Genomic DNA, 13,084 nt, shown 5'->3' with positions numbered 1-13,084 from the left:
TTAGTATGATTGAGCTCCTTTTATGTAAACTTAAAAGTCGCCAAAATCATCACCTAGAATTATGACCTCCCAGGAGTGGTGAAACAATCCCAGATCTCCTTCAAGAATAGTTCTGTGTCTGCCCCAGCCCACAAACAAAAGTTTTGTCATCAACAGCTGAAGCTGAGTAATGGCCTCTGTTTCAGATTGGCATGTCTTCCCCATTTCGTCGCAATATACTCCCTTGTCTGACCCACCTTTCTCAATCCTGGAGGCATTTGGGTTTAAAATCTCTGCTATAGAACATGGAAATGATAATTTGGTTGTTTAGATATGATCAGCTGTCCAATGTGTATGCATAAAAACCTAAATAAAATAGAACACCTTGGTTTAATTGTCATAGCCAATAACTGACTCTTCCCACATCAGACACTAACATGATGATCAATCACAGGAGAGCCATACCCGAAGTCAACTGGTTTCTCGTGTAAAATTTTGGCCTAGAAAACTCAGACCTGCAGTCTGTTAATAAGAAAATTAGCGCAAAAACGTCTATTGAGAACCCGTTGTCTGTATAGCAGTAATGCTTCTAGGGACATAATGTCTGTTTCTACAGTAGTGGAGAGAATATGGTGCTTTGAAAGAAATGTTCCACTCAATGTGTGTTTATTGAGCACCCATCATGTTCCTAGGACCTTATCATGCTAATTTTGCTTAAGAGCGATACAACCTTTTGCAATCCTTTGTGAGTATTGTTCTCTTCCCCTTGTCCTGAAGCAGTATCTGTTTGGTGTACTCCAGCACTCACACTCCTCCTTCCCCCCAAGAAAAGCTTTTTTTTCCCTTCAGGTATTTGGAAGCCATGTACCCTGTCTTTGGGATTACATTGGTTTGCTCTTGCCTTATGGAGAAATTTTCAGACATTTCCCATCTGTCATACGGTTGTCTCTCTTGGCTTATGATGTCTACCCACTTGCTCACCCCCAGTGAAATGAGACCAGGGCCAAGATATTAGCCATTTTCTACTGAGAGATTGAAGAGAAAAAGCCACAGAACTGGATCTATTTGGATTTTTCTCCACTTTCACATTTGATATGAAGTTCTACATTTTAGTCTTTTCCTTCACTAAAATTATATACGTATCACCATCTGCCAATCAGTGTAATTTGGCAGGCAATAGAGGTTATTAACAGTCTAGTCTAGAAGGCTCTTTTTCAGGAGTTCTGGAATATATTAAAGAGGGAAGAGAAGATTCCAGAACTTAGAAACATAAAATTTAATTGGGCAGACACAAAACACATACAAAAATCACTAAAAAGAGACTTTTATGTATCTCTACAATGAGAAGTACAAATTAGTAAATTATTTCTTCATAATAGTTTCTTTTCCACATCTACTTAAATTGTCCTTTGATAGAGGTAAGTGGTCATCTCCACACTGTTCTGAGATTCACATCTATCCCCGAAAGGTGAAGAAGTAATTGGTCATTGCTTCTCAGAGACCACTGCCGGCCTTTTTATCACACACTTTTCTGAAGAGCTTTTATAAATTTCTCTCAACATCAAACAGGAATTTCATTATGTTGTGTGGTTTTTTACCCCAAAGAGATGATTGTTTTCTAGGCTGTGTTTCTTGGGACTTTCCATCTCTCTAGATTCCATTCCCTTGCTCTTTGTACCTTAGCTAGTGAAACCTAACTGCCCAGCTGTCTTGTCAGTCCCGTCCCCTCCCACTTAAGCTTCTGCACGCCCCATCATAAACACAAGTTCGTCTGGAGCAGCGTTACTCATAACCAGAATCTTCCCTCCTCACTTCTTCACGTCTTACACCAAGATTTGTGGCTTCACCCAGCTGCTAGATGTTGTTGATTAATGCGACTAATTAATATTGATGGTTTATAAAAATTTTTTTCTTGTTTGAGTGGAGGCGCAGCATTTTGTTAGAGTACAGTATTTTACCTTGCCCCACAGGATGCGAGTTTGATTTGTAAAAGTGCTACCTTTTCTACATTATGGAACTTGTAATCTAACTGCCCAGTTCCTTCCAATTCCAGCTCCGATTAGTATGTTGGCTAAAAGTATGTAGAAGAATTCTGAACTGTAATAAGAGGATTCTTTTTAACATAACATTAATTTTCTGAAAAAAAGATATAGTGTGTTCAACCAGCCCTAGGGAAGAGGTTCAGATATGCAGATTACTACCTGTGTAGACATGTATGTACACACAGCTCGTCTAACACTAGTTATATGACTTTAGACAGGTCACCTAATCTCTTAAGTTTCATTTTCCTGATCAGAGAAATGGATAGTAATACGTGTTCTGTCTTCTCGATCAAACTGTTAAAAATCAAATGAGGAAGTCATTGTCCATAACTACAATACAAACGTAAATATATTCAAATTAAAATGCACTGTAAGCCTTTAAGATCTCAAATGTGCAAGATGACATAATAAGAAATTATGGTGGGACAGAGGAGACCATGAGAGATATGTTTATCATAATCCAGTTTTCTCTACCTTGTTAAACAGGGTACATTACCTCAGGAGAACTTTCTTCAGTTTGAGAGTATTTTTATTTTACCAGCTTTCTTGAGACATATACCATGCAATTCACCAAGTTAAGTTGCACAATTCAGTGGTTTTTAGTGTATTCACAGAGTTGTGTAATCATCACAATCAATTTTATAACACTTTCATCAATCTCCCCCAAACTTCCGAACTCATTAACAGTCACTCCCCATTTCCCCCCAAAACCCCCAATCCTAGGCAACCACTAATCTGTTTTCTGTCTCTATAGATGTGCCTGTGATGGGCATTTCATATAAATAGATTCATACAATATATCTTCTTTTTTGGCTGACTTCTTTGACTTAGCATAATGTTTTCAAGGTTCATTCATGTTGTAGCATATACCAGAACTCCATTCCTTTTTATGGCCAAGAAGTATTTCATTGTATGGATATACCACATTTTGTTTATCCATACATGAGTTGATGGACATTTAGGTTGTTACCATTTTTTGGCTCTTGTGAATAATGCTGCTATGAACATTTGTGTACAAGTTTTTATGTAGATATACATAAAATGTATCATATATGTGATTTGCAAGTATTTTCTCCCATTCTGTGAGTTATCTTTTTACTTTCTTGGTGGTGTTCTTTGAAGCACAAAAGTAAAGGAAATCCAGTTTAACTAGTTTTCTTTTGTTGCTTGTGCTTTTTGTGTCATATCTAAGAAATTATTGCCTAATCCAAAGTCACAAAGATTTACTCCTGTTTTCTTCTAAGATCTCTATAGTTGTAGCTATTACATTTGGATCATAGGTCTGTGATTCATTTTGAGTTAATTTTTGCATATGGTGTGATACATAGTGGTCCACTCTCATTCTTTTGCATGTGGATATTCGTTGCCCCAGCACCATTTGTTAAAATAACTATTTTTCTGTTCAATGAATTGTCTTGACACCCTTGTCAAAAATCAGTAAACGTGAGAGTTTATTTCTGAACTCTCAATCAATTCCATTGAACTCTCTCTCTATCATAATGCCAGTACCACACTGTCTTGATTACTTGTAGCATTGTAGTATGTCTTGAAATCAGAAAGTACGAGTCCTCCAACTTTGTTATTCTTTTCAAGATTGTTTTGGCAATTCTAGGTCCCTTGCATTTCCATATGAGTTTTAGAATTGGCTTGTCAATTTCTAAAGAACCAGCTAGGATTTTCATAGGGATTACATTGAATATGTAGATCAGTTTGGGGAATATTTTCATCTTAATGATATTATCTTTCAATCCATGAACATGGAATGTCTTTCCGTTTATTTAGGCCTCCTTTAATTTCTTTGGACAATATTTTGTAGTTTTCAGAGTATAAGTTTTGTGCTTCGTTTATTAAATTTATTGCTAAATATTTTACTCTTTTTGATGCTGTTGTGAATTGGATTATTTTCTTCATTTTCAGATTGTTCATTGCTAGTGTATAGTTATATAGTTTATTTGACTTGTAATTGTACCCTGAAATTTTTTTGAACTTGTTTATTAGTTCTGATAGTTTTTTAGCAGATTCTTTAGAGTTTTTTTATGTACAAGATCATGTCATCTGCATCTGGAGATAGTTTTACTTCTTCTTTTCCAATCTGGATACTTTTTTTTTTCTTGCCTAATTGCCTTGGCTATGACCTCTAGTACAATGTTGAATTGAAGTGGGGAGAGTGGACATCATTGTCTCTTTTCTGATCTTAGGGAAAGCATTCAGTCTTTCACTATTAAGTATGATATCAGGTGTGGGTTTTTCAAAGATGCTGTTCATCAAGTTGAGGATGTTCCCCTCTATTCCTGGTTAATTGAACTTTTTTGTCGTGAAAAGGGTATTGGATTCTGTCAAATGCTTTTTCTGTGTCTCTTGACATATGAGGTTTTTGTCCTTTTTTCTGTTGACATGTCATATCACAATAATTGATTTTTGGATGTTAAACCAACTTGCATTCTTAGAATAAATCCCACTTGGTCATGGTATATAATTTTTTTTATATGTTGCTAGATTCAGTCTGCTAGTATTTTTTTCCTCAGGATTTTTATTTCTGTATTCATAAGCAATATTGATCTGTAGTTTTCTTTTTCTTTTTTTAACAGATTTTTTTTTTTTTTTTTTTTTTTGGTGAGGAAGATTCACCCTGAGCTAATATCCGTTGTATCTGTTGGCAGTCTTCCTCTTTTTTTACTTGAGGAAGCTTAGCCCTAAGCTAACACCTGTGCCATTCTTCCTCTATTTTTTGTATGTGGGACGCCTCCACAGCATGGCTGATGAGTGGAGTAGGTCTGCGCCCAGGACCCAAACCCGCATACCTGGGTCACCGAAGCAGAGCACACGGAACTTGAACCACTTGGCCATGGGGCTGGCCCCTCTTTTTCTTATAGTATCTTTGTCAATGGGAGTTCTTTTAAGTCAACCAAAATTAAAGATAAGGAATGAATTTAAGGAGAGTGTTTCAGGGCAGAGAAAAAATTTTAAATCATTGGTATCATGACGTGAATTTGAAATGCAGGACTTTGAGTCCTTAGCAGAACATAACTTAAAACACGATGGAAAGATCACAAGGTTTTAGTTGAAGAGCTACTGTTTTTGCTTCTGTCATTTGCTAAATGTTTGACTTTGAGCAAATTACCTAGGATCTCCTCACTTCTAAAGTCAGGATAATATCTACATCAGACCTCTGTTATTAGGATTAATGTGAAATAATGCATGTAGGAAGTGTTTTGTTAAAGGCCAAGCACTATTAAAATCAGAGATTATTAAACCAAGTAGAAAAAAGAATTTAGGAGAGAACACTGGAGGAACAAAAGAACATCACCTCCAAAAAAGCCTAAATACATTTTTTGAGGCAGAACAAAACCTAATGTGGAGACAGGATCATTTATTTGAGGTAGAGAATGATTTAACAAAACAAATGTAAATCTCTTTAGAGCGCGTGTCAGATATGTGAGTTTCATGGTCAGTGGTTACCTTTATTTGGAATAGGGGAAGTCAGTGTAGATTTTGCCAAGGGAAATTTCAGTTCTTTGGAGTAAAGAGGATAACGATGTATTTTGTTTATTTTACTTTACTTTACATTGCTTTATTGCTTCGGTTATAAAAAATTATATTGAGTTTAGTAAATTTCCATCAATTTATAACCTCATGCTATCAGATAGAATTTTCTAGAGACTGTTTGAAAAAGATAAAAGGACATCACTCAAAAATGACTTTGAATACACCTTGTTTGTTTGAACTCCTTTCAGAAACAAAGCCAGCCTGTGTATTCAACAATGTGGAGTATAATGATGGAGATATGTTTCGAATGGACAACTGTCGATTCTGTCGGTGCCAAGGGGGTGTTTCCATCTGCTTCACTGCCCAGTGTGGTGAGCTGAACTGTGAGAGGTACTATGTACCGGAAGGGGAGTGCTGCCCAGTGTGTGAAGGTAAGGAAGTTGCTAGTTAAGGATTAATAAGAGTATAAATGGTTCAGAGTTTTAAGGTCAAAATTGACCTAATTTGGTTTCATCCATAAATAGAGGAATATTTAAGATGTTCCCTTTTTATGACATCGTGGTCTATCTTTTAGGACTTTGATAATGCCAGGTAGACTGTGTGAAAATACTTTTCTGAGGGAAGTTAAACCCTGGGTGTAGACAATAAGTCACCTGTTTCCATGAGCCAATGTGAGATTTACCGGAAGTGCTTTCTGTTCCTCCTCTGTGATTTTAGCAATTCCTCAGCAAGTCCTGGGAACGTTCTCATCACTCTGACATTAGAATTCACCCTCTGCTCTCCTCAGATTGCTCAGCTAGGACAGGACAGCCCTAGTCCCTGACAATCCCCCTCAGTTAGCTCAGAGAGGAACTAACCCTGCCTCCTTTCTGATACCCTTGCCCCTCCAGGTGGGATCAGGACCCTGCGGCTCCCCCTCCTTTGAAAATATGTGATGGTGAGAGTGGGGTCATGGTGTGGCATGGTGGTGACACCCACCATGGGCCAGGCAAGTGTCAGCTGTGGCTCTGGATGGAAGGGTCTCAGGGCCCTGCTTCCTCTATATCCCCCTCTTCCTTGAAGACGCAATACTTCCGTGTTCCTCCAACAGGCTCTCCCGTCCCATCTCTGATATTCGTGAATACTAAATATTTCAGAATGATAACTCTGAATATCATTCACTACAACCTACATATTTTAAGGATTAGGAAACTGAAGTTCAGATAAGGAGAGTTGGGGCTAGCCCTGTGGCATAGTGGTTAAGTTCGCATGTTCTGCTTCACCGGCCCCAGGTTCGCAGGTTTGGATCCTGGGCGAGGACCTACTCACTGCTCATCAAGCCATGCTGAGGCGGTGTCCTGTATAGAAGAGCTACAACTCTACAACTGTGATACACAGCTATGTACTGGGGCTTTGGGGAGACAAAAGGAAAAAGAGGAAGATTGGCAACAGATGTTAGTGCAGGGTCAGTCTTCCTCAAAAAAAAAAAAAAAAGGCTCATGGCCCGCCCAGTGGCGTAGTGTCTAAGTGCCCGCGCTCTGCCTCAGCGGCCCGAGGGTTCACAGGTTCAGATCCCGGGCACGCACCAACGCATTGCTTGTCAAGCCATGCTGTGGCGGCGTCCCATATAAAGTAGAGGAAGATGGGCACAGATGTTGGCCCAGGGCCAATCTTCCTCGGCAAAAAGAGGGGGATTATCATTGGATGTTAGCTCAGGGCTGATCTTCCTCAAAAAAAAAAAAAAAAAAGGATCAACCCTGGGGAAAAAAAAAAAAAAGAAAAGTGGAGTCACTTGTCTGAGTTTCCAATGAAGCTACGAGCAATACCCCCACGCCTGAGTCTGTCTCTGGTCCGACCACACTACAGTATTAACCCAGAAAGGAAGGCCATGAGAGCCTTCTTGTCCTGGCTGGGCCACAGACCTTCAGTCTGGAGTCAGACATGTCAGTCTTGTGCCTAAAGTTCACCCTGCCCTCATCTCAACACGTGAAATGGGAGGACAAAATGTAGGCCGTGTTCCATACCTCTTTCTGTTTTCCTAAAATCCTTTTCTTTTCAATGTTTGAGCTATATTTACCTCATAGTATTGAAGGTCTGAAAATGCTTCAAGTATACAAACTACATTCCTAACATTGAACAATCGTTCATAACAGTGAAGTCCTTTCCCTTGTTAGAAATTATTTTAGCCAGCATGGGAGAAAGGTGGTTCACTTTTTAGGTGTCATTAGGGATTTAAAAAAAAAAAATCACATCACACTTTTAACCTTCCCAATTGATTTGTTCCCTAGCTACCCCCAGTTTGTAATAATCTCTGAAACTATGTAGCAGTTGGTGCTGCAAAAACATAGATATGAACCTCTGTGTAATAATCATAATGAGTTGTCTACAAGGGCATAGATCCGGTTGTGTCTCACTTCCTGGAATTCAGATCCAGGCTCGAAGTAGAAATGAAGTATGCAGTGTAATATTTTTTATAAAGAAATTTATAAAGTCTTATCTAACTCAGGTCTCTTGGACGCTTCCATCTCTGGCAGACTGCCTTTCTAAAGCTGTGACTGCATGATTTTAAATTTTGGCCTTCTAACTTTCTATAACACCTATTACCTCTTCAGAATAAAGAGGACCAAACTCAAAACTGCTTGGATTTTGCTCCCAGCGCAGCAGCAGTTGCTTCTTGAGGCCAGATTTTATGTGTTTTTGAAAAAGAAAATTGAGTGATGTATCTAATTGCTGTCATTATAAGGATATTTGGGAATTTTGTATGCAGTATTTATGTTCTTGTCAGTAACCTCAGAAAACTTTTTTTTCACAGTAGCCTTAGCTACTTATGTTCCCCAACCTCAGCTACTGCTTGGCTGCCCAGCTCATGGAGAAAAAAAGGGCATAGGTTCACAGCCTTCCCTTCAGGGCACAAGGAGTGACCCATGGTATGTCTGAACCATGCCGTGTATGGTTTAGACAAGGTGTGTCAGCCTTGTCGTGAATAAGGCCACGATAAGAGCCTGCTGTCGTCCTCACTGTTATCCCCAAGGACCTCCAGGCACAGTGAGAGAGGCTTCATTTAGCCCTAGAAGTTACAATATTACCCTACGTTAGATGGGGGCATTATTCTTTCCACTATTCAGGTGGTGAAATTGAGATGTGATAAACATTTAAATCAACAACTCAGAAGACATGGTCAGAGCCTAAAATGGATCTGCATTTTCTGATTACCAACCCATAGCTCCATCCCCAAAGTTTTGCTACTTTTTGACGGGGTAACACCTGCACATTGGTTTTTATGCCACAGACCCCCTGCCCTGTCTGGAGTGTCAGAATGGGTAGACATAAATTCAGTATGACAGCTGCTTTTGCATGTCTCCCTAGAGACACTTCATGCAACCCTGAGCTGCTGCTGATCACAGCTGGAAGAGAACTGCTGATGACTAGAATCGGGGAAAAAATGTCTGTAGGTGTAGGCAGAGAGAAGATTTAGAATGCCCTCAATCTTACCCTGAACTCAACGTTTTCATTTAGATCCAGTGTATCCTTTTAATAATCCTGCTGGCTGCTACGCCAACGGTCAGATCCGTGCCCACGGGGACCGGTGGCGGGAAGATGACTGCACCTTCTGCCAGTGCATCAACGGAGAGCCCCACTGTGTTGCCACAGCCTGTGGACAGAGCTGCATGAATCCTGTGAAAGTGCCGGGGGAGTGTTGCCCCGTGTGCGAAGGTAAACCTTACAGATGCTGATGGGTCCCTGGCGAATGTCTCATATTGGATAAACTCCCACCAGTATGTTCTTGTTTGTTTTTTATTTCCTCAGGCATAGTGTCTGCTTCGTGCTGTTACCCGTTGCAGATGAATTTATTATACAGCCTAAACTATTCATTTGGGGGTAACGTTGCAAATTTACAATGAGAATAGTGTGGTCTTTATTTTACCACTGCAAATATGCTTATCGGAATACTTTACAGTATAGGAATACTTATGTTTTAATTCAGTTCACTTCAAGCCTAATTAACATCCAAAGGTCAACACAATGAAAAAAATTGGAAGTAAGACCCATGACTCAAGCATAGTATGTTCGACTTGTAATGCTTCCATAAGCCCAAGAGTCCTGGCAGCTAGAAGAAAAGCCTGGAACCATCAAAGGCAGTTTGCACTGCCTTGTGTCCTCATTCTGAGTGTCCATTCTACTTCTAATACACCATGGCTATGGCTTTGCAATTCCTCTTAGGCTTTTACTTATGTCTTGCTTACCTACATTCCCTACTTCTCTTTCTATTTAATAGAGAGGAACCTGAGGCATCCCAGACTAGTCTTTCTGTCCCAATCCCTACTGCAGTCCATCTCCCTCATCCTGGGAAGATTCTTTGCACACTTACCCAAGTCAGTCTTAATCCTCTGTCCATGTCTGTTAGTACAGATAAGAGACTGAATATTTATGCTGACAGATCCAATAGAGAGTATCTGTCATTAAGAAGCATATTTGCGTAGTAAAATGAACTAAAGTGGGTCAATAATTAATCCATGTTGAAGATGGATCCTTCTAGCATTTTTTAAAACAGCTGTTAAGGAACTGACAGGTCTTTTCAGAAATTCAGTTAAGTTGACTAAGTCATATATCAAGAAGTCTTTTACTTCTACCTAAATTTTAATAAACTCTGACTTTGGAGTTTGCCTGACCAGCTTCATTGACCTCTGAGGGGTTAGAATTATTAAAGACCTTAAGAATCATATAAAAGTTTAAGCTGGAGGACTCAAGTTCTATTGACATCACCAATTCCCTCACCATTACTCTACTCAGAGTGCAGCTGCCACACTCCAAAACTTTATAGCTTCCAGATGACCAATTTGATGGGAATCACCCACCCCCTCACACAAACTATACTCCTCCCATCCCCTAAAGGCGGTGTTTCAGCCCTTAAGAAAGGAGTGTACGGAAATATGTATGATGGTGTACAGTTGGTTTTATGAGAGAGGGTGCCTTGCTGAAGCAGATAGAGGTGGGGATATATATCTCTAAGAATTAGGGACAATCTGTTGTCAACTGGAAATATTTAAGTACATATCTGTGCATGATAACGTAAGAAAAATAAAAAGCATAAAAATATGTAATCCAATAAACACTGACCCTTTAACTTCATGAGTCTTGAATCAGAAATTTAAAGTAAAGCTAAAAAATAGATGAAAAAAATAGGGCCTTTCCTCTGAAAGTAAATGAAGGGAAGGCAAGTCCTTTGGCACTTATCTTTTGCGTTCATTGGCATATCCATCATGGCGAGTCGAGAACGGAAGCAGTTGGTGAATAGAAATGTGTGTGTATATGTATATATACTGACTGATTTATTCTTATGTCATATAGATGTTTGGATAGGAAGTGAATGTTAGTTTGATCTCTTAGAGTTTGGTCTCTGTAACATCTGCCTGGAGTTGTAATCTAACCGTCCACTGTTTGAGAAAAGAGTAACAGTTTTGGTCAGCCATTAATTCCAAAAAAATTTGTTAAGAACCTCCCGTAATCCAAATACAGCATTGGACACAAAGATAAATAAAGGACAACTCCTAGTTAACATCAAAGAAAATATTCAGGCTGTTTTAAATTAAACCAGGAGAAAAGGAGTGTTCGTATACAGATACTGTGGGCTAAGTGCTTTATATTCCTACCTATTTCATTTAGTCCTCACAACACTGTGCTGAAGGCCTTATTATCCCATTTTAGAGATAAAGAAATTAAGATTTAAGATTTAGATAATATTCCTCTAAGGTCGGTTGCTATTATGTGGCTGAGCTGAGATAAACTGAAGTCCATCAGATTCAGCTATATTTTTGTCTGCTTCCCCTCTCCCTCATGTTGCCTCAGTTTACATGTGCCCCTATTGCTAGTTCCCTCGTTAGTCTCTCTTCATCTCTGGCTTTTGGTCCTGTGTTGGGGAGAGACAGGCATGGAATGACGGGAGGAAATCATTTCCAGTATGACAACTACTCCAGGTGGCTTTGATGTCATCTCCCACCTGCCGTCTCCCCCTAATTTGAGGACCTCAGGGGAAGGATGCCTTTGACACACGTCCTGGCTAACTTCTCAAGCCTCAGGTCCCAGTCCTGGCAGTCTCCTCCATCTCGCCTGCACCCGGCATCTTTATTTCAAGCTGTGAGGTTCTGCTAGTATCAGTTCCCTGCTGTCTCCTTCAGGCTCTGGCATTTATCTCTCTTCATCAAGCCTTTCAAAAGATTCCGTTGTCCAGTTCTCAGAGAACTAATTTATCTTGTGTTTCTTGTTTTTGTTTTTACCTTAAAGTAGTGAGTTTCATATAAGATTATGTTTGCTCTCCAGTAACTCTTTCATTTTAAGATGTAATAGGAAGACAGATTCTTTTGGTATGGGATCAAAAAGCAGTGCACAGCTTAAGATGATACTAAAAGGTTATTTAGTAGTAATAATAATAAACTTACAAAATAATACAAGGCTAATGAATCTTATTGCTTAGTTCGTAGGATCCAAGAAAGTCTATGGAACTATTTGAAAATGTTTTTTCAGCAGTTATTCAATAGCCTTTAAATAGAATTTCAAGTGATTTCAGAATAGCAACAGGATTAGATGAAATAAGAAAAAAGGAAGGTGTTAATGTGTAATAAATAAACAATCAGCCAGAGTTATTTAGAGAAAAACAGAAACACTGGTACTTATGCAGTTTATACACACAGTAAATTCCTCTGCACACAATTGCATAACAAATGTTGGCGCTCACCCTATTAGCGACAGTCCCAAGGTACATAGTCAGAGCCTGAAATTAGGTGAAAGGACCCCACACAAGCATTGTGGTTTTAAATTCTTTCTAAATAAATTACTGCATCACCAAATATGGTGTGTTAGGACCTGCAGGGAGGAAGAACCTTGCTGTGACTGTTATTGTTATTAAAGATACATACCTTCCAAGTGACAGCGTAATGTGCTTGGTTACTGCTGGAAGACTGGGGACGTGAACCTGGGGGCCCTTAAAGACTAGGCTGTTACTTTGACAGCTAACTCGATTCACAAGTACCTAAGTGCTTTTTAAATTGGCACTTAAGTACTCTCATGATTAAGTCTTACCAAGTTATTGTCAACACCCAATTCAGGTATACAGATAAGCCATCCTACTCTGTAAGTCTGTAACTGATTGTATTCTTATGTTTTGTTCTACTGGCTTTTTTCTGTATCTCCTCCTGTTTATCAATCGCATTATTTTTATTTTCTGGCCCTTGTAAGGAGCTAGGATGAAAATACATGAAATAGCATATAAAGTATGCAATTTAAGGGTACGTATGGAAGATATGTCCTTATCTCCTTAAAAACTAAAAAAAACGTGGGAGGGGTGGGGGACAGCAGAATTAGGGCTTCCTCAGCATCTGTCGCCATTTGTATTATCTTATTTATAGCCCTTAATGACGGTAGCTAACATTTCTTGCACATTTACTATGAGCAAGGCCTAAGTGCTTTAAAAGCATCAGCCCATTTGATCCTCACAAGTTCCCTCTTGTGCAGGTACTGGCATCCCAATTTACCATCACACAAGTCAAAGTTGAGAGGTCATGTAACTTGCCCAAGGTCATACAGCTCGAAAGTGGCAGATC

General features: G+C 39.2%; 1 protein-coding gene across 6 annotated transcripts in view; it reads left to right on the top strand.

The window, feature by feature from the left end:
* CRIM1 (cysteine rich transmembrane BMP regulator 1) overlaps positions 1-13,084 on the top strand; it is a 193,449-nt gene that overhangs the window by 111,344 nt on the left and 69,021 nt on the right. For all 6 annotated transcript variants that reach the window (XM_058551447.1, XM_058551446.1, XM_058551443.1 and 3 more), the window contains 2 exons: positions 5,756-5,938; positions 9,003-9,200. In XM_058551447.1, coding sequence (XP_058407430.1) covers positions 5,756-5,938; positions 9,003-9,200 — 381 coding nt within the window. The remainder of the gene's footprint in view (positions 1-5,755; positions 5,939-9,002; positions 9,201-13,084) is intronic.

This window comes from Diceros bicornis, chromosome 12 (assembly GCF_020826845.1).
Source record: "Diceros bicornis minor isolate mBicDic1 chromosome 12, mDicBic1.mat.cur, whole genome shotgun sequence".
Classification (NCBI taxonomy): Eukaryota; Metazoa; Chordata; class Mammalia; order Perissodactyla; family Rhinocerotidae; genus Diceros; species Diceros bicornis.
This window is presented reverse-complemented; position numbering and strand designations above follow the sequence as displayed.